General features: G+C 46.8%; 1 protein-coding gene across 1 annotated transcript; it reads right to left on the reverse strand.

The window, feature by feature from the left end:
• Positions 1-987: 987 nt before the first annotated feature.
• Positions 988-21,009, reverse strand: LOC104261924 (rho GTPase-activating protein 20). The gene is made up of 14 exons (XM_009818131.2): positions 20,930-21,009; positions 16,169-16,339; positions 15,672-15,821; positions 14,041-14,082; positions 13,197-13,281; positions 12,211-12,288; positions 11,408-11,474; positions 9,830-10,018; positions 9,191-9,366; positions 8,497-8,658; positions 7,162-7,271; positions 6,029-6,218; positions 5,278-5,395; positions 988-4,707 (listed from the first exon to the last, which is right to left on the reverse strand). The coding sequence occupies exons 1-14, from the start codon at positions 21,007-21,009 to the stop codon at positions 2,966-2,968; spliced, it is 3,360 nt and encodes a 1,119-aa protein (XP_009816433.1). The 3' UTR covers positions 988-2,965.
• Between the last annotated feature and the right edge of the window lie 827 nt (positions 21,010-21,836).

Here is a 21,836-nt window from a genome sequence, read left to right on the forward strand (position 1 = left end):
CTCAACTACACTTGGAGCGTGCTGGATGGTGGCACAGCTCACAGGTTTCCCAGTCTGCTATCCCTAGGAAATCTATGACTAATTTGCTACGTGTGTTTTGATGGCCTTGAAGAAAGCGGAACGCTCCTGCTAACTTAGTGGATGCAGGATTGGGTGCCAAAATATGGGGAGCGTCTTGGTCTCCAGCAGCCTGGGCTCTCAGTCTTGAATTATTGCCTGGGCCCATGGAAAAGGAGTGTTGCAGATTTCCACACCCAGGCCTGGAGGTAGCAGGTAAGCAAGGACTTTGTGGCCTTGGGGAGGCCAAGTCTCCCTCTGTCTTGTGTAGCACCCTGCCTCTGCCATGCAGCCACATGCTCCCAAAGGGACCAGTGGTTTGTGCTATGTTTTTTTGATAAATTTTGGAGGGTTTTGTTTGGTTTTGTTTTGTTTTAAATGAAGAAAAATTATTAATAGAGAGCTAGGTTAGAGCAACTCTTCAGGGAAATGCACCCCGTATTAGGCAGCCTAAGATGAGAAGAGGAAAAAAAAAAAGTAGTCTGTTTTGTCCTGCCTCTCCCCGTGTTTCTATAAACTAATCTCTTTCTAACTTGTTCGTAGTTCTTTAAGGTGACGCAAATTGTGAGCTCTTACTCTGCATTTGGTCCAGGTCCCCCTTGTTTGAACTGAGACCAGCCCAGACACCGAGCGAGTTTACAATCCATTAGCGTGTTTAGAATACAGAATAATCTCTCTTCCAAGTACAGACAGGGTTTTCTCATAATATTTAGTGCTGTTTCACCTTCCTGAAAAGACACAAATAAGAGTAATGCCTGAGCTGATTTGCTGGAAGAGGGCTCCTCATCAGTGAGGCCAGCCTCACAGATCTGGGGTAGGAAGCACATGTGTTTCACAGCATGGTTTGTTGTTTTGCAACCACCACCAGCCAAGCACCCAAGAGAGGGAAGTCAGAGCAAGGGAATGAAAGGCGATCACTGCACCACAATGCCAAACAAACTTGTGTGTCTTTTATTGAAATAGTTACAACTGTAGCTCTGGAAAAAAGACTGTGTGTTCATGTGTGAGGGAAATGATGGTGGGGCCATTTGTATTACGATTATATACACCTTTCATCATACAAGGGCCACCAAGGTGATATGGGACACAGAGTGCCGCATCTGAGAGTTAAACACCCTGCATATAACACATCAAACTCTATACACCTTGGGAAGTGGGCTCTGGGCTTTCCCCCCCCTCCCCTGCCCCAGTATTTGATGGTGTGAATTTGGAGCGCTGGGCCAGCTTCTGGGCACTGACTCTCACAGGCACCTGGCAGATGAGTGGAGGCATCTATAACTACTAGATCACTTTAAAGAGATGGCTTCCCCCTCTGTGCAAGGACTGAACCATGGCAGGTGTCAAGCAAGTCCAGGTATGGCTATTTGCAAACACTCAACTTGCAGGGGGCACTTACTCCACAAGGACTACCTTTCAATCATTAGGATTCATGTATTTCTCTTGTCCTTCACCCATTCACTGTTAATTGAGTAAGAGGAGTGTCTCTCTGAGGGAAACCACCTTAGAAAATTATCACATAACTTTCAAATGAAACTTCCTGAACCTTTTAACCTTTGAGACTTTCCTATCATTTTCTTAATGCATGTCAAACTAATATGGTGCCCTCAGCTTCTTTTTAGAGCTCAGCTGACAGCATCACAACCCTCTGAGCAAGTCCCATTATGGCTATGGTGCTTCTGAGCATTGCCTTGAGTGGAATCACAGGGATTTTCCAAGAGTCCACTGGCTGCATTTCTTTAGTGGTACAACAGAAGCAGCCTGCTTACTGTATCCCTGCCCAGCACTTCTCCAAACTTAATTCTGCTGGAGTGCACTGGGCCATGTATTATGCTGAGTGGGAACTCACTGCTTCTCTGAGACAGCATCAGTGCTGTTGAAGCGTGGACAGTCTCAGCTTATGGACTGTCTGACAACCTTCTGGCCAGATGGGGTTTTGCTTCACTTCAGCATCCACTCGACAACATTCTTGACAACTTCCACAACTCCTTGACCTCATGCTAAAGCCAAATCCTGCTTAAGTCCCTCCTGAAATGGCGCCATCATTTATAGAAAAATAATGTCACCTTTTAAAAGGACCAGCTACTCCCAGAGGACACCAAAGAAGACAAATGTTCATAGCCCTGCCAAAGTGACAGTGCTAAAATCCTTTATAGTAACTGTGGCTCTGTCAAATGCTAGCTTTGGGGGAGGTATAAGAAGAGAGAATCAATGCACACTTAATTGGGGAAAAAAGCAATCTTGGTGTTAAAATGTTACATATGCCATCTGTCAGTGAAAGCTGGGCTTTGGGCTTTGTACTCTGTTTGGTGTCTCTGGAGCCCAGCCTCAAACAGTAATGAATGCAGACTGTGAGCTAGACCACTGGGGGACAAAAGATGAGCAGAGGGAAGAAGCAGTGATTTCTGGGATGGAGGTGAAGGGTCTTCCTTCGGATGAATGGTGGTGATGAACAGTGAATAGTGGAGGATATTGTACAAGTGTAAAGATTTTTAACTAATTCTGATGGAGCATTAGCTGTCCCAGTTCTCCAGTCATCCACGCACATCAGCAGCTGACTGGAGAAAATAAAGCAGAGTTTCTCCTTTCCCACTTTCAAAAGAACCAGAGTCAGACCCTGTACAGGTCAGCTAGTTGATGGACAGGGAGAATCTGGTGGCATTCAGCCCACTAGACACCCAGCCAGTGAAGTCTCTTCCATAGAAAAAGGGTGTAAAGAAAAAACAAGAGCAACCCCCCCCGACCCCAGCCAAAATGAATGTTAAACCCCAACATTACATACACATTAGCATCACTTTACACTTATTGCCCCATGCAGCCTGCTGGATTCTTCACACTCTGATCATATCTTACAGAATATTTTCTGCTGCACATGCACAAAAAAATATTCAGTTCTCCCACATCCATCTCCCTAGACAAACGTCTCTTCTGTAAATGCCACTGTATCACGCTCCTCTGTGGCCACCTCTGCCAGTGGCTGGCTCCTGAGCCACTCCACCCTGCTCTGAAGGAGTTCATTCTCCACCGCTTCTGCCTCAGCTGTGGGACAGGTCTTGGTTTCATCATCCTTGAAATACTCCCTGATGGTGTTTCGAATTGAGGTGGGGAGGATGATACGGATGGTGTGGCTGAATGTGTTGAAGCCCTTGCTCTGGGCTGGCGCCTGCGCCATTTCCACTGGCTTGCTCTCCAGCTCCTCGGGAGTGGAGGCACTTTGGGGGCTCTCTTTGTGCTCAGCCTGTGGGGACAGGATCTTTGGTTCATGGTGGTAGCGCCTGGAGATGGACTGTAGGACAAGGGGGGTATTCTGCCCATAGAAAACTGTCTGGGGTATATGAACTCTCACAGTCTGCAAGTTCTTGGACAGGCTTTGCTCACTGCTCCTGCTGGGCAAATCACTGCTGCTGGTGTTTGCCATGGATCTCTCCTCTTCCTCTTCCACTGGAGACCCCCAAGAGCTTTCTTTACTTGGGGCCACGTAAAAAGTTATCTTCGTGCGCTTCAGGCTTTCCTGGCTTGGAGAGCGGGCATCGATGCTTTTGATTTCTATGTTCTTCTCCGCCTTCTCCCTATGCAGCTGGTGGCTGATCTGTGGGGATTTCTCGCTGGCTGGGCTGACAGCTGGGAGCTCAGGGTTTTGTTCAAACTCTTTGGTATAATCCCGGCTCCTGAGCCCCGGGCTAGGGCCCCCTACACAACTCAGATGACCCTCCTCTTCTTCCCAGCCAATGTCAGTTAGTGGACTTCCCATGGTAGCTCCGCTAACAGATGGACAACTTTTCCTCTTGCCAAAGCAATGACTGCTCTCTACATCCTTCGGTTCATACTCATGGAAACTGTCGAGGTGACACGGCTGTAAAGGCACAAGAGACGTGAAGGACTTGTGCCACTCTTTTGGGGACCTCTTGGCAATCTTGGGGGACACAGCATGAAGCCTAGCAGACGTGCCGAACATGAATGGCAGGGATGAGACATCTGTGGGACTAATGGCTGATGACTCTGAGCAGTAGGAGAAAGCACTGTCTAAGGAGCTGAGTGAGGAGGCAGATGGGGAGGTGGTGGTAGACGACAGGCTAGAGAAGCTGGACCTGTTAGACAGGCTGGATTTCTGAAGGCTGAGCTGCTTCACCCTAGAGCTGGTCTGAGGCGACTGCCACAAGTTCTGCCTGGCCTTATTACCCTCAGGGCTTAGGCCTTCATCAATCAACTTCTGGCTCTCCACCTGCAGCTGCTTGAGCCTGTGGATGTAGTCTGAATGGCTGTGCATGATGGTGGCATCGCAGCTGGACTGGCGGGCCACTGGCTCATGGCCCTGAGAAGGAAGCTGGGAGCTGAGGCAGACACTGGGCTCTGATGAGCACCGGTCCCTGGCTGGGCTGAGTGAGCGTATTGAGCCGATGGAGCAGAAGGAGCCCTCCTCTTCCAGTAGGTCACAGCTGTCTGCACTGGTGTTCTTCCGGGCTTTGCTTTGGTAGCAGGCTGTGATCTCACTGAACAAGTCCCAGTCTTCCTGATCCTCACCGAGTAACAAGCTGCTGGATGGTTCAAAAATGGCATCTGTTTCAGGTATCAGGTGATGCTTTGGTCCTTCTGGGTCACAAGGAGAAAATTCCAGCTCATCAGAGGAATCATCATGCTGAGCCAAGCCTAGGCCTGGGGCACAGAACATAAATTAATTTGTTGCCTATATGTCTCCTAACCCCATATAGTACCTTACAACCAAGGCAGGTTAATATTATCAAGTCTATGGACAAGCAAAGATGATCCATTATTTTCTCAGGCACCAGAGCAAGACTGAGAACAACAACAAAAATTCTGGCTGGATGACCTGAGCTTTCACGACTGGTCTGTATTCATATGATAGTTAACAGAGACAACTGGATCTCTTTCCATTCAACTATTTGGTTTAGCTTTACAGAACTAATCTGGAAGAAAAGACCGCTGGGACACGGCATTGCTAAGACTACAGTAAATTCTTGAGACGGCTGGAACAGGTTGAACAGCAGCCACAAAGACAACCATGCTCAGGGACACATTTGCAGTGATGCACCTCAGCCCTCTGCTTTCCCCTCTGCCTGATAGGCAAAGAGAAAATAAAAACCAACTGTTTTCAAATGCTCGTCCATGGAAGAGACATGAAGGGAAAGCAAACTCTTTTGCATGAGGAGTTTACCTATTAAAAGATTTCAAACATTTCTGGAAGACACAGTACCACCAACTTACCCAGCGATTCCTCTGCGGTTTTGGACTTCTTTGTGTCTGGTCTTTGAAACAAGGAAGCAATGTCACCTCCAAAGATCTCTCCCGAGTTTTCAATCAGGAACTGCACTAACAAGGCCACCTGGCAAAGACATGAATTTATCGAGTCAGTTTCATGAAAATATAGCCAGCTGTATAAAGCAAATCAAATCAGTCCCAGAATGTTCCCTTTCCTGTCACAAGGATGTAATTTCCTACAGAACCTTTTGCTCAAGAAGCTGTTAAGAACATGGCAATGTGTCTGTATTAACTACAGACGTGGGGCATGAATATGAGCTACATGAACTGGTACAGTGAGCAGAATACAGCACATTTTATGATTTTCCTTACTATTGATAACGCCTCATAAGCTACAAGCAAGCATTACTCCCACTGTCATGTTCATTGCTTACTTTGTCTCTGCAAGATGGCTTTAGACCAAGCTGAAGTGGCACTGTCTAACTTCAGCTGCTCCATCTTTCTTGTGCTTGCTTGTCCATATAGCAAGTTCATCTGGTAAAGCAACCACAGCTTCCCTTTCCACCCTGGATAAAATGAGTGGTTGAATTCCCCTACCAGCATGGACACAACTGTACAGGGGAAAGGATGAAGCCCAGATGCCATTCAGCCAGCAATGTCACTCCTCCTATGCCTTCCTTTAGTCTACAAAACACAGTGCTATAAAAAAGTGGTAAAAGGGGAAGACAAGCATGAGGCCAAACCTACGGAAGATTACCTTCTTTGTAGACCTGCTCTCCTCTTCAGGCCCAGTGGGACTTGGTAGCCACAGCATATTGGGTGCTATGCAAAGAGCCAGGTTAAAGGCATTCATCTGATTCACACCGGAATTCTGCTCAATGTGATGGAGAACTCCAAAGAGGTGTCTGAGTAAGATGAGGTTGGCCTCTGGGAGCTGGTTGACCAGACTATTTAGGGAGTGGGAACAAAGGAAAACAGTGCTGTTCATGAAAATCTGCTCTCCAAATATCAGAAGTTGCTTCCCAAAGCTCTTTCCCCATTCTGCCCTTTTGTAATCAGTTTGAGATATTCACACTTGATAATAAAGTAAGGCTGTGTCACGCCCCTCCACCAACTTATGTGAGAGCCACAACTTTACATCCATATTGCCTACCCACTCTGGTCACAGAGCCTGAGGGACCAAGGGACTTACATCCAGAACATGTGGGAAGAAGTCCATAATGCCTTAACAAAATAACTATCACCCAAAGGAGATGCATACAGCTCCAGGCCAGCAGCACACAAGACAATGCCATTGCCCGTGTCCCGTGCTGTAGAGGCAATGGAGGAAGGAGGCCCAGGCTAAATAGTAAGGTTCAAAAACTGAGCTGAGCCATTGACAAGAAAAGGGTTGATATACTGCATATCCCACATGATGATGATGATAGACTATTCTTGCTCAGGGCAGCAGTTTCAAGGCAGTAAAGCCATTTTCAAGGGCCCCAGTCACCATCTTGGCAGGGTATTTCTTCTAACTGCCAATATGATGATCAGCTTTATTTTGTGCATGTAAGAAAAAAGTTACCATTGTTAAGAATCTAATTCCACTAACATTTGAGGTACTCCTGGTGACTGAATTACCACACTTTTTCCGTTTGCTGGTTCTGGTAATTGGAACTGGTCATCAGAAAAGAATTTTCTAATGACATTTTTTGGGGTCAGAAATGTTAGCAATGTTCATAAAATACCATTGAAAGGAAAATGTTCTGACCAGTGACACTGGCAATCAGCAATAGCTCTACTGTGGCCTGGAGCATTGCCAGGGGTCTCCCAGAAGATGAAGTCTATGCTTAGGGCCGTATGCTCCCCCTTCTCCCACCAAAAGAAGCTTTTACAAAGGCTTTTACAAACCTTTTGATAGCTTCAATCTTATGTGTCCGATTTTCCGTGTCCACAGCTTCCATCCACAGTCCGTGCATGTCTGAGGATAGAACACTGTCAGGTATATTTCGGAGAAAATCCTGAATTAAATATATATATGCAGAGCAGTCTGGTCAGTTTTGAATTCCTCGTTTTGGTTTCACTATGCATATAGTCATTGTTTATTCATATTAAGCACAAGATAAAACAAGACATGACACAAATACATTTCTCCTCCCCTCCCCACTTCCATCAAGCTGTCCTCCTCAGGGCCCTCCACTGCAGCACTGCAGAACTGTGTTGCAGCTGCTGGTGACAGAGGGTGAACAGCGAGCCCTCATGCCCTGCCCCTTCTCCGCAACAATACTGATCTCTATTCCAGCAGGCAAAGGACTCATACCTAAGGCTGTGCATAATTCTGTTTGAAACATTTCTCCGCTATGAGGATTGCTCTTTTATTCTCAGGGAACTATTTAACTTTATAAACTTACATGTATTGTGTTGGAAAGTGCCCGAATATCCTCCCAGTCAACAGCTTCTTGTCTTAGGCCAACAAGAGCAAGAGACAGGGATGTTTTTCGGTATTTTAGGTGCCTGAATTTTCTGACCAGATTTAATTGCCAGTTCAAGAGATGATAGGCTTTTTCTTACCAAAACTTGGGTCTTATTGCAAGTTTCATCCCTCACCTACCACAACCCCTCTGCTTGGATTTGGCAACTGTTTTCCCTCTTGCTTGCTGGCTGATTACAGGGTGAAGGTTTAGGGTCCAGATAGTACAGGCCAGCTCCTTTGAGTATGGCCTGTCTGTTTGGGGGGGATGTAAAGCAGTTGCACTTAAATGGCATGAGTCCTCCCATATCTCCCTGCAGTCTCTTCCGTGTGTCCAGAAAGGACAAAGAGCACCTGGGCTGCAGTCACCAAAGGGCTTCATGCCTATGTCAGTGCAGCATCTGAATTGCTGAGTCCAGACTCTGGCATGTTATTTGGCACTGTATAGATACCATGATTACCTTGGAAGTACACATTACTATATCACCTGCTGGAGGCTTTTATACAGGGAGTTGTTTTATACAGGTTTTATACAGGGAGTTGCAAAATGAAACACTGGCCTGAGGGCCACTGCAATATCTGCATGTGAAAACAAGCACCACTGGGTCAGGCAGATACCTTTGTGCACATAGATGGACTAAGCCATCAGGTGAGAATGTGCCTTGCTGGAAAATGCTTTGTGTTCCCCCCCAGATCTTCCCTACCCATAAAGTTGCTTCCTTAAAGAAGGAACTGTATGATTAGCTCAGACAGCTGAGTTACTTGGCCAAACATACCGTGATGACAGCTGCAGCCACAAAGACTGACTCTCCATCCACCTGGACATCATCTCCAGAGTTCAGCTTCTCTTTCAGCTCCTTGCAAGTCTTGGCATTGGCAGAACGTCTGAAAATGCCCCTAGTAGAGGGACCTTCGTGGTACAGCAGGAGCAGCATATCCTAAGAGAAAGCCCAGTTGTACTTAAAAGCCTTACACTTTACCCTGTTGTTTATGTGTATCATACCTCACGTATTATAACATAATTAGCGTAAGACCTAGTCAGTACCGGGAAGAGGACAGACGTACAAGAGATTTATCATGATGACAGGGACAAGAGCCTGTCAGCTAAGTTACAGGTTTACGGTTCATGTGGGTACGCTTATTCTGTGGCAAGTGTGAGCCCAGTGGACTCTTGTAGTGAATGAGGTCTAGGCTATGTAGCATGGCATAGTCCACTGACATGGCCCCTTGTCAGCTTGTGATGACCTGGTTGGAGACAACCATTGAAACAGGATGGGCATCTGTGCACAAAGTGATAAACGTTACACAGGAGAGGCAGGCTTTCACCCTTGTTACTGAGCTAGATCTAAATCCCAGGCAAATGCCAGTCTTCCTCCCCATCCAATCCTCCTAAATACTACATGTGACTTTAAATTCTGGGCTAAACACATCAAGTTTATGTCAGGACAAACAGTTCAGGCTGCTCCTTACCATGATTGGCTTGGGAAGGATCCCGTCAGGACAGACAGAAGACAGAGACAGGCCAAAGAGCTTCCGTGGGGTGGTAGGAGACTGCGAAGGAGGGCTGCCTGTGGGGGTGCTGGTGCTGCGGCGCAGGGCCCAGTCAATCAAGGACTTCTTCCTCTTGGTGTGTTTCTGCAGTGACTCTGAAAGAAAACACGGTCCTTTGTTACACACCTGTCTGTCCTTCCTACTGGCCAGTGAGTGATCTACAGCAGTGGCAGAGTTCCCAGCAAAGCAAGGACTTTCTACCACTGCATGTTCAATAACTGCACTCTTAATGGGGATGGTCAGATAACATACAGCAGTGAAACCACTTGTTCATCTCTCAACCATCAGCAAAACTTTTATTCAATCACTGTTCTTCAGGGAACCTTGCTGTCTGTGCAATGTAAGAATGGCTTGCAATTGAAAGCTTATCAAGGACTGAAAGCTAATTCTGAACATTTGCACAGACAAATTTAGCCCCTCTGCAATATCTTCCTCTCTGCATACACTCAGGTATGAGAGCAATGCTGGAATACATGTACGATGCTGGGAAGAGTTTGGCACTGCCATGGAAAGCAGCAAAGTCTCTGCCTGGTCATAACACACTCCTGCAGCCCCTACCTCTCCTCAGCTGCATTGGAGCTTGGAGCCTGGGTTTCAGAACAAACCGACACTGTTTTTCCTTTGGGAACTGATCAAGGAAGGAAGTCTCCGTCCCATCAGCCAGGAGGGTGTTATCGTTGGTTCTTTGTTGCTGGTCAGCGGAGTCCCGGAGACAGTTCAATGCGATGCTGAAAGGATGCTCGTGCCCTGTTGAGCAAAGTGTGTAAAGAGCAAACAAAGACACAGAGCTATGTGAAAACATCTCCAAATCTGGGCAGCACCCACATCCAATGGCTCCGACTGCAGCCAGGCCTCTAAGCAATGCTGCTCAAAACCTCCACCTGTGGACTAAAGAGGCCAGGGCACATCTATGCATATATGATCACTTTACAAATAAGTTCATCCAGTTAAACCTGGCCAGCCACTCTTCATTAGCAGCAATCCAGAACATTATGCAACAAAGCACTATTAACTGGGTTTAAGCCCTTATTAATAGGCTTATGGGCCCCACTGCACTAACAAAATACTATAAGCATTGCTCTGCGCAGGAGTTAGCTTACTATGACAGTCTAGCATGTATTGGACGGATACAAAAAGGAAGCATGTGCCACGACGACTTGGAAAACTCCAGTAAACACCCACAAATAAACATGTACAGTCTAAGGAGCCCCAGAATAATAGTCTTACTACAACAACATAGTCTTTGGAGCAAGATCTCTTTAATAAACCAACATGCATAAACTTCCTTGGAGAGCCTGAGGATGTATTTATCGGGTTATCACTGAAAACACAATGCAGAGTTAATGCAGAGATTACTCGTTTGGCATCACTAAGCAGTATACTATAGGGCAAAATGGTCTGAGCGATGGCTGCACCATTGATACATCTGTCAGAGAAGCAAGCAGCAGTTTAAATGCATCTAACAGCTTCGGTTTAGATGCTGGGTAAATCAGCATATTTCCTTGCTTCCTCTCTGCCTAGATGTAAATGGTGGGCTCCTTAGTGCAAGTACATGCTGTCAGGACTGTCAGCGCTACCTCACTCCGACCCAGTAGTAAGGCCACGAGGGCTGAGTCTGCCCCAGACCACGCGCACTGCCTGTGAGGAGAGGAAGCCTGCAAAGCTGAGCAGGAGAGGATGACCAGCCTCCAAGCATGTAGCCCTGCAAGCTCATACCAGCAGCCACGGGGATGGGACTGGGCTTCGAGGCATGTCCTACCCTTGCACCACATCAGCTGCATAGAAAGAACTTCTTAGGCCAGCTTAAAAAATCTCCTGTTTACTTGAAGCATCTGCTGAAATGTGTCATGGGCTCCCATCCAGAATTGCACAGATTTGCTTGGAAAAGGGAGGTAAGTGTGAAGATCTTCAAAGATGTCACCACGTGTTGATTAAACGTGGATCCTGAGACCATAAAAGCCAAGTGACATCTCACATCAGCTTGATGTCACATCTCACATCAGCAACAGTCCCCCTACAATTGCTTTTTTAAGTGAAGAGTGCAATGTTTGAGATGTTTCTCTGCCATACACACCGGTATAATTTATCACTTGTTCCTGTCGTGCTAGAATTGAGAGAAAGTGGGAGAGCTCTTACCAATGAGAGGGTAAGCAGGGTCATCTTTTCCTGAGATCACCCAGAGGTGGTGTTCATTTGTCCTGCCCTGGTGGTTGAGGAACAGAGAAGAGAAAAATATTAGGTGAAGGGGGCCAGGGTCAGGGTGCACAAGGCTGCACTCCACTCAGAAAGCAACAGACAGAGATAACAACTGAACAGGCCAAGGGGCCGGATGTGCACAGCTATCACCAGGACAGCCGCATGGCTGGGAGGGATGGCGCTCTGGGTCGGTCTGTCTGATACAGAGTGGAAGGGGAAAGGTTCAGGAGAAGAAAAGACAGAGAGCCAGCAGGACGTAAACCCACATGATGGTTTCCCGGCCTATTTTAGCAATATGTTCCACAACCTTCCTTGGTATTAAACTACTGGAACACTGTCAAAGCTACGTGTTAAACACTGTAATGGGAAAGGCTGGACCACTGCAATGGGCAAGGCTCATCTGATAATATCACTGATTTGTTCAGTATTTCATGGCTATATTAATAATCCTTTGACAAGCTTGGCTCAATCCTAATGCTGGATTGCAAGCACTGAAGTCCTCTGAAATCCAAAGGACTTTATTATACAAGGTTTGAATTTAATGTAGGCATGTAAGCATGTCTGTGTTTCTAGTACTTGGCACCCACACAAATAGATTGCCTCATCTTGTAGTCCAGAGAGTATTGATGCCTTACTGGTTAGCTACAGCAAATCTAGACTTCTCCACATCTGCACTGTCCTGCAAACCAGACATTGCCAGCTTCCTTAGCTAAGATCTGGCAGACTGTGCAACTGCCACTTACAGGAAGTCCAAGCTGTAGAAGGGTCTTCTTCATCACACTCTCTGCAGTTTCCACATTGGACACATTGACTGCGGTAGTCTAGAAAGGAAAACAGAGAAAATATAGCATGCTAATAAGAAGGCATGAAGTTTGGCTTCAGTTTCTTGTAGCTTTAAAATCTGGGGAAAATGTCACTCATCCGTCTACTGACCGTCTTTATGAAATGTTCATGGTTAGAAGAGTTGTACTAATTTGAACTACACTGGAATCATTCTTAAGGGTGATGGCTATACATTATGAAAACTGTTCTCTGCTACTTCTTCTATCACAGGTTTATTATACCATCCAAAGATTTCGTCCAGTAGAAATCACAGGAACTGGGTGGTGTTCAGATGCTGTATTTGATCACATCACTATCTGACTGATAGTAGTGCCACTGTCACGCCAAAGGGTGAACACGGCACAATGCTAATAAACCACGAGTGTCTGGGGTTGCTCTCTGAGGGAAGAGTCCCCAGGACGTAAATGTGACCCACCAAGCTTGGCATGAAGCCTAGAAATGTATGCTATTAATATGAAGAGACTGGGATACATTCCAATAAATTAATTCAGAAGAATACACCAGTGACTCTTTCACCATCAATATCCTCAACTTATTGCACTGAAAATAGGAATGACTGGGCACTCAACCACAAACCATCACCAATTATGAAGTGAAGGAGAAGGAAAAGAGGAAAGAAGCCAGAGGCCAAGAATAGTCTTAAGAATTAACTGTTCTTTGGTAAGGGTCTGGCCACCTCCTGATTTCCCAAACAAAAACTCTCTGAGTCAGCTTCCAGTGAGAAGGATGCAGCTGCCCAGAAGCACACCCTCTAAAACCTTTTCAAGTGGGACTTGAATTTTAAACAGGGGTAGCAGCAGCAGCACCACAGCCCTGCCTTCCCACCCCTACCCCACAGACCTCCATGTAGTGCCGGTCTGATGAGCAAGTTCTTGGCTTTACTTACAGAAGAACAGTTGTCAGCATCCAGCACAAAGATCTGAAGGGTTAGATTCTTCAGATATTCATTCTGTTTTACCTCATTGATATGCCTGAAAGTCAAAGAAAAGGGGAGGGAATATAATTTCCCAACCAAACTTGAGAAGGTCCCTAAGACTTGGATCCAAGAGGTCCAAGGGACCTGCTCCTTGGCACTGTAACAAATACAGATTAATTAGGACAGTAACAATAACATGCAATGTTCATAGTGTGGTCACGTGCTCTTACTGGCTTTTTTATCTTTCTTTGAGGCCCCAGACTAGCAAAACCCCACATGGCAGTACTTTAATGCAGATAGATGTGTCTAGCATGACACCTTCCAGCATCCTTAGGATCATTACTGTTCACTACGAACCAAGAGACTCCTTCCCCTCTCTGTACCTATACAAACACTTCTGCCTGGATGTTAGTGGAAACAACATATAAAAACATAACATGAAAAAGAAACAACTGTAGCCTCTAGATGCCACAAAACACAAACTTCCGTTCGAATCAAAAAACATCTGAAGAATCAGTAACACTTGTCACATCTCCATAGTGATCAGCAAAGCCAATCCCCAGCTCCAAAGGAAAAAAGGTGCTCCAACAACGTTATCTTCTAGTGGATTTCATCTTTTCTGCACTGTCAACACCACTTTTGCGTTCACCCAGGGGCTTCTACCATCAGGTTTCAAAGGTGGATTTTTCAAACAGTAGCTAGACACTTAATGTGCTGAAAATCAGAGGGCAATCTGTCACCTAGCATGACAAATTTCTCTGAGGACTGTAGAGGAACCACCCAGGAGGAGGATGAAAGGAGGGTCACTACTTACCACAGCAATGCTGACAGCCATCGTTCCTTCACGTCAGCTGAGCTGAAGATAAAAAGGGAGGCAGATCATCAAACAAGTGCTGAGTGGGTAACAGCCTTTGGAAACTCTACCCAGTTTCACTTATATATAGCTGTAAGTCAAAGTTCCTTCCTGCAAAGCCCTGGAACAAAAGCACAGTCCTTTCCTGCTTCTGTCCTATTTTAACAAATAACAAAAATAATAATAACAAAAAAATTCCAGCAACAAACTGGACTAAATTTCCTGCCCAGGCTGGCAAGTGTTCAGATAAGGGACAAATATCTTTCTGTGATGTTGGAGTTAACTCATCTTGTGGGCCCTTACTATTTTTGCAGTGACCTTTAATTGCTACTTTCTTGCTCCTATTATTTCCTTCCCAATGACTGCCATTCCTAGAAGCTTCTGCTGCCAACACGGGTTACCCAGGTCTCAGTGACATGAAGGAAATGGAACTGCTGTTGAGTTTGGACTAAGACACAATTGGCAGCTTGCATGTCAAAGCATGAGTCCTAAGGCCAGAAGGCATCACCTGGGAGAGACCATCCTGACACTTGGAAATTATGAGACAGCATGTATGAAACCATGGTATGCTTCCCATTTCTTTTTCCACCGAGGCAGCTGCCCCACAGAAGGAAAAGCATCAGGCCAGATCAGCCCTTCCTAGCTGTGCCAGCAGAACCCCTGAGGACAGAGTGACCCTTGAAGACTGCTGACCTCTCTGCGTTGCAAAGGACAGTACGAAGCAGAGATGCCTGGGCCAGCAGTGACCTGAGCTCCCTGTGGATATACCAGCTCTAGATTCAATTTAGCCAGGCTAGACTGAGCTCCAGGTAGTAAAAAGCTCACCTGCTTTTTGGTGAGCCTTATTAGCTCAGGCACAACATTGTGCCAGCCTTTGAGATGGCATTTGGACATGAATAGGCTACTCTCTAGCCTGCTCCATGCTCCCCTGCATTTCTGTTTTTGGGGTTAGCAAGGGCTAAGCAAGCTCTGGACCGTGCTGCTTGTGCAGACCCATCCTGAAGAACCTTTCCATTTTTATAGGCTGTTGTTGTAGGCTTGGGACACCCTGGCAGACAACTGCAGGACGAAGGTTTGCCCAGGAGCTGCCCATGCCACACTAGGTGTGGATAAAGGATTTAATCCTGGCACAAGGCCATCTGGCATTTTTCATTGACGTAACTAACCTGTCTTTCGTAATGAAAAATTCTCAAACTAGGGCTACTCTCCTGCAGAAGTGGCTGCTGGCAGGTGCTGAAGCAATGTGCTTGTAAGTAAGTTATATGATGGCACAAGCTGGTTTGCTATGGCAGATATGGTTGTGATGTTCCAGGATGCTCTGCAGTGGGGTTAGCCCTTGCTGTAACAACACTTGCAAGGGCTGGCCCTCTAAAAGGCTCTCAGGGACCCAGCTGCAGATATCTTTCTGACTGTCTCCCAACATCTAAGTTTTTACCACGCTGCCTAATGTGAGTGAAAGTCCTCTACAAAATGGGGAGAAGGGTTGTAGTAGAGTTCAGGGCCCTATAGCCTCAGTCATTGTTTCACTTGACACATGGGAGACTTGGGCAGCTGCCAGTCTGCAGAGGGAAGTCTGCTGTCTGATGGGATACCTGAAGGTGACAACATAGTTGGTGGTAGGCCAGCCGATGACAAATGAATTCTCGAGACCCATCTTTTTCTCTGTCACTTCGTTGAGACAGGTGCCGGTCCACACTTCACTCAGATGCACCTGCTTTTTCAGCTTCAGGCTGGAGGAGGATCTGCAATTCAAATTATGGATTTCTTAGGCCAGATCCTAACATCTAGACCTCCAGAGTCTGGTCATGCCACCTTCCAGTCATGCATATGCAGTGACAGCAACCAGCCCCTCAAAACTAAATGTCTGGGCATGTGGAGGCACTACAAGAAAGTTTTGCAAGTGGATTTTGGGGTTGGAGTGAAACATTAATACCAAGAAGAATTTCTGGAAGTGGAAGGGGGAGATGCCACATTTTAGATCCACGTTTGTAAAGAAGAGGGGTTTTTATGCCTTCTCCACAAGTAGCTCAGAGCCTAGCTTCAACAGCACAATACTGGGGGGAAAGGAGTGAGTCTGAATTCCTCTTACTTGGACTTGGCGATGACCAGCACATCACTGAACAAGATCAAATGTCTTTCCTGGGTCTGCAGGCCCACAGTTAGCTGTACTCGCTCATCCAGGATGAAAGTGGAGCCTGGGCTGCTGAACACCCCACTTGGCAGCCCATTGTCTGAATGGGAAGAGGAAAGGGTAGTTTCCCTGGAGGAGGAAGAAAAATCATAAGACTTTGTCAGCAGCTTTTCTCACAAGAGTTTATGATTGGACACAGGCGACTCGACTGGACACAGGCGACTCTTTTGGAACAGCCCGATAGCCCTGTGCTTCCCCCAGCACTGCCCCTATTGCTCTCAATTCTGAACTGCATTTGCCTGCCTCTGCCCAATTAATTTTACCAGTCTCAGACAGATGGAAAACTGCCTAAATGCCTCTGTCAAATCTGGGGAGGTTAAGCTGCTGAAATACTCATTTTGGTGTCATTTCTCACTCAGGTAAAACACTTATTTCCTGCAAATGCTTGTGAGCTATGACTCGAAAAGAACATGGAAACCCCACGGCAGTCCCTGGCTCATGGCACTGCTCAGTCTGGCATGGGGAGGCACTGCCATTTCTGCCCATGTTTTCCATCCATACTGAACTGCTTGCCAATGCCAGGGCTGCAGCACCAAAAAAAATGAACTGCATGTACTCATCTAATTCCAGCCATCTGATTCTGGTTTGCCTGGCTGCAATCCAGCATCTTGTTTCTACTGAGATTGATATAGGTGCTGACCATTTTCCAAAAACCCTGATGGTTTTTGCATGTTGACTGCAGTCAACAAGCCATCATTGGGATTGAGCCAGGTCCTTTCTCTAGGCTCTCCCCAGCTGGAAGAGCTCCGCCAAGTGCTCATCTCCCCACTTGCCTCTCAGCACTCTCCCAGAGCACTTTTTCAGCGCTGCTCCTGGCTCTTGTTGGCAGTGCTGGCAGTACAACAGGTCCCACAGTCATTTCTTGGGTCTAACCTTGCTCTACAGGTGGGATTGTGCTGAATGAACAAGTAATAGTTCTCTGCTGAGCCTTGTTCAGAGACAGTGCTCGTGTGCCCGATCTTGACTGAATTAGCTAACTTCTGAGACATGGCCTTAGATTTATGTAGGTAGAAAAACAACAGAAATCCTCCTGTCTCTCTACACATGGACAAAAATATGTATCTATCTTGCCTGCAGGCAAGGACGCATGTGGAAGAGATACTTGCATTCCCTCCACCTCTCAGCAATACTACTCTAGTCTGAGGGCAGTCTCTATATAAATGAAAAAAACACATGAGCTTTAAGGGTAGTATTTTTGACATTGTTAGTCTAACTCAGTTTCCATTGGCCTTGTAACTGGGCCCCTTTGACTTCATGGGAGTGAGGTAAAGCTAGCCATTAGCTGCTTTTTTAAAATTGTTCCCCAGTCACAGGAACACCCTCACTCCTGCAAGCAGAAATTCCCTCTTCCCTCCTCATCACTCCACAGCCACCAGCAAGTGAATTCTTGGCTTATGCATCTGTTGCCTCTACAAGTGGGAAGCTCAATCACCTTTAAACTTGATATTTAAAGCTTTCCATGTGCGTCAACTGAGCAGTGGGAGCCACACTATCACACAAGCTCAGCAGTGGACTTCCTAAAGCTGGAGGAATTACACAGCTTTGTAAATACAACAGCAGGATAGCAAAAAAATCTCACCAATACTCTGGTGGCCTAAGCAAAGATGGCATTGTACCAGCTCCCTCCATAGCAATCCATCATGAGAGACTTTTAAAACTTCCCTCCCTCACAAGGATATTCTCCAGCCAAATAAAGTCAAGAATTTGTTTCTCTTCTTTACTTTTTTTTTAGTGCAATTTAGAAGGGGGGGAATGACAAAGAAGCCACATAACTCGGTCAGAAGACAACCAAATGAAAATCAGTCCTGGCCTTTATTTTAAATGATCCTACAAGACTGACCCCACACACTTGTTTCAGAAAAGCAGGATGTACTGTGAATCAGTCACCTACGGTGTGATATAAAAAGGTTATTCTTCAAGAGGGCTGGTCCAGATCAAAATGTCAATCAGTTCAGCTTTATCACCTCTTTCTTACAAAGAAAAAAAAATCAAACTAATCAAATCACTCAGGAAATGTTGTTTATAAGATTGCTATCCGAGCAAGGCAGAAAGGAGCATGGCATCCCCTTATCTGTGTCTATTAGTTACACGGTGCTACAGGAGGAAGAGGGAATGATGTCGAAGAGTGCTCAGCTCCCACTAAAGGACCAAGGAGATTGGCTCATGGCTAGCACTTGATATGTCAGCAGAAGATTTGCACGTCTGGCATGTTTGTACCTGACTCTATCTGCTGAAACTGCTGGTGCTTTATACCCACAGGAGCAAAGCGTCAGCAGAGCACTGGATGGCTCTGTAGTCGCAGGCAAGAGAGGGAGCTTTTCACATCAAGGTCACCACTTAACCTATCCACCCAAGTGGGTAGTAAGGGAAAGCTGCTGTCATCTGATGGGGACTTGGCTGTTCCGGAGGATGGCCAGATCCAGTGGCTCTCCCACCAAATGGCCTGAGATGATGCCACCCTACACAGAGCTTGCAGGGCACCGACAGGCTTCCCAGCGCTCCCTCCATGCCCAGATGCAGCTCCCAGCCCCCTCACACGCCCAGATGAATCTGCATCTGAAACACGGCCAAATCTCAAGGCCAGACCTCCCGCAGGTAGTCCAGCAGACAGAGCAGGGGCCAGAGACGTCTCCAGCAGCGAGTCCCCAGGGGGTAGTCAGGCAGGGACGTGCTGGGGTGGAACAGCAGGATGCTCCTCAGGGTACGCAAGGCAGTGAATGCCACACCAACCTGTGTCCTGCTGCACCTTCCTGGTGCACCTCGTCCCTCTTCCACGTGCCCCTGCCTGCTCCCGTGACAGGACCTGCGGTCAGCACAGCGCTGCCGCCTGGCCTTCCCCTGCCTGCAACAGCCCCGTCCAGACCTGCTCGGCTGAGGACAGCTTACGGCCTCCTTCCCGTTAATTGAACTAAACCACAGCCCTTCACCACAGGCAGAGCTGAGGGCATGGGGATGGCGGTGCTCTTGCCCAAACCAGCGGGCCTTTGCAGAACATGGGCAGGCCCACATGGGGCCTCTCTGCACACCAGTCCTCTGACACCTCCCAGCTGCGCTCCTCACGCACAGCCGCGCACTGCTGGGAGAGGAGTCCCCACGTACTGGTCTGCACTGGGCAGCTCCTCTCCCGCGGCTGCATCTGTCTGCCCTTCCTGCGGCATCAGCTCTTTCTTTTCTTAGGGCATCTCTGTTTCCGCCTCTCATACCCCTGCCTGCGACGGGTGAGAGGGCAGACTAAACAGCAACGACTCCATCAGCCAAACACTATTGACTGTTCAGCCAGAACCACGTGCGGGAGCTTGTATCATCACTTGCAGTCCAGCAAGAGGGGGCGGATAGAGCTTTTTCTGCTGTTTGCAAGCATAGGGGACATATATATACATATATATTAAAAAAAATACACGCACACATATATATGCATACATATGTACACAAATAAATATATCTATTTCAGAAAAATCTCTTATTCCTTCAGGAGGTACAGCCTCCCAGCATCAAGACAGCATCTGCGTGATGATGAGCGACCTGGCCACTGCATCTCAGGAAAAGAGTCCCCCGGACTTTGTGTCTGTGAGCTGGGGCTCATTGCTCCCGCCTGAGGAGCACACTGGCCGCCCTGCGCTGGCTATGCTGCCGGGCAAAAGGGAGGCAGCTTCCAGCTGAAAGTGGATTTCGGGAAAATACTCCAGGCTGACAACTCAGGACAGCAAGTCCCCCCCTTACTAGAGATCGAGTGCGACACAGCACAGAGTGACAATACGCCCCATGCAAGCTCGGAACAGGCCCATGCCTTCAAGTCTGCTAAGTTAATTGGCAGACAGGGATCAGGGCACATGAGAGAAAAGCCAGGAGAGCTGTCAGGAAGAGAGGGAAGCTCTTCTACTCAGTCCAGCTTGGACTGTATAGAGCATTTCATGCCCTGATGGCAGGGAATGGCTGTGCATTCCTCCAGGGATGGAGGAAGGGCACTCTAGCAGCCAGTCGCAGCTCTGCTCTCTGGACCTCACTGGTGATGTCTGCACTGCCAGCACCGTGAATACCCCTCCGAGCTGAACGACACAAGTGTCAGAGCCCGTTTATCCCAGCCAGGTCAACAGGGAAACTGCAGTACAGAAACTTACACACTGTTTCTCCTACCTGATTTTACTTGGGCTTCTCTGCACTGTGCAGTATTGTCCAGGTGTTTTTATACTTGGATATAACCGGCATCAGATATCTAGACCTAATATCATCTGCATTAAAAATAACCAGCTAGCCTCGCGTGGTGGGTAGACCTGAGCTGGCTGCCAGACCCCCAGCAGCTGCTCTCTCACTCCCTCCCAACAGGACAGGGTGAGAAACTGGGATGGGAAAAAAGAGGAATTAATGCACTACTTCCCATCAGCAGGCAGATGTCCAGCCTCTGCCTGGGAAGCAGGGCCTCAGCACGTGTAGCAGCTACTTGGGAAGACAAACACCATAATGTGAATGTCCCCCCACCCTCCTCCTTCCCCTCAGCTTTTACTGCTGAGCATGATACCATTCCAGTAAAAAAGAAACTCCTCCATATCTGTCCACAAATAAATTGCCCTTGACACTGTTAAATGAATTTGAAAACCAGTTTGATTTCAGTCTGTATAGGCAGAAAGGTGGAAAAAGGAGTCGGAAATGTATTTCCTCTACCTGGAATGGTACTTTGACTTGCTGAGAGCTTTAGTAATGGCAGATGGGGTAGATCGTCTTCTTTGGACTATGGGCTTCATCTTCTGCAAGACAAAAAGACATTCCAGTTAGCCTGGCCACCTTGGAAGCAGATCTGCTCATTGCACTCTACAAGTTCTCTTGTTATCTAGTTAACACTCATGAAATCTCAGCACTGAGAGCCATGAACTGTCCTTTCAGACACCTCCCTCCCCTTCCTTATTATTAAAACACCTGTCAACTCTCACATTTATGAGGGACACTTAAAACTTTCCTAACTTGAAATGCTTCCAGTTTTCACAGCCAAAATTCAAAGTAATGACATGAAATTAAGCAGAGAAAAAAAAAACAGGCTGAAGTCAGGAAAAACTTCCTAACCCTCATGCCATAGAATAGTTTGTTAAGGAAAGGTATAGAACTACAGTTTAAAACTGGACTGGACAAAGCTATGAACAGCATATGATACTGTAGAGAGCCGTATTTTATGGGCTGAAGGAATGGATGAGGTTTCTTGGTAGATTTTTCTCTATCTTCATTTTCCATGACTCACAGATTCAGCAAATAGACTGTTATTAGGCCCCTCTCCAGGTAGTGTAAGCTCAAGACACTTGTATCTTTTTTAACAGCCACAGCCACCAAGTCTTGTATGACACAGAAATGAGGTGACTGTAATGGTGAGACTTGCGAGTTACACATGATAACCATCCAAGTCAACATATACACATGAAGGTCACAGGTCTCCTTTTATTTGCTAAATGAATTTTGTGCTGGAGAAAGATGACAGATTTTAGCCTGGGAGAGAAATCCTTACATTAATGGCTTTTGCTTAGTAAGTATGGGAAAATCTATCCCACGGCTCATTTCTAGTTTCAGCATTTGCCTGTATTAG

Source organism: Gavia stellata, chromosome 14 (genome assembly GCF_030936135.1).
Source record: "Gavia stellata isolate bGavSte3 chromosome 14, bGavSte3.hap2, whole genome shotgun sequence".
In the NCBI taxonomy this organism is placed as follows: Eukaryota; Metazoa; Chordata; class Aves; order Gaviiformes; family Gaviidae; genus Gavia; species Gavia stellata.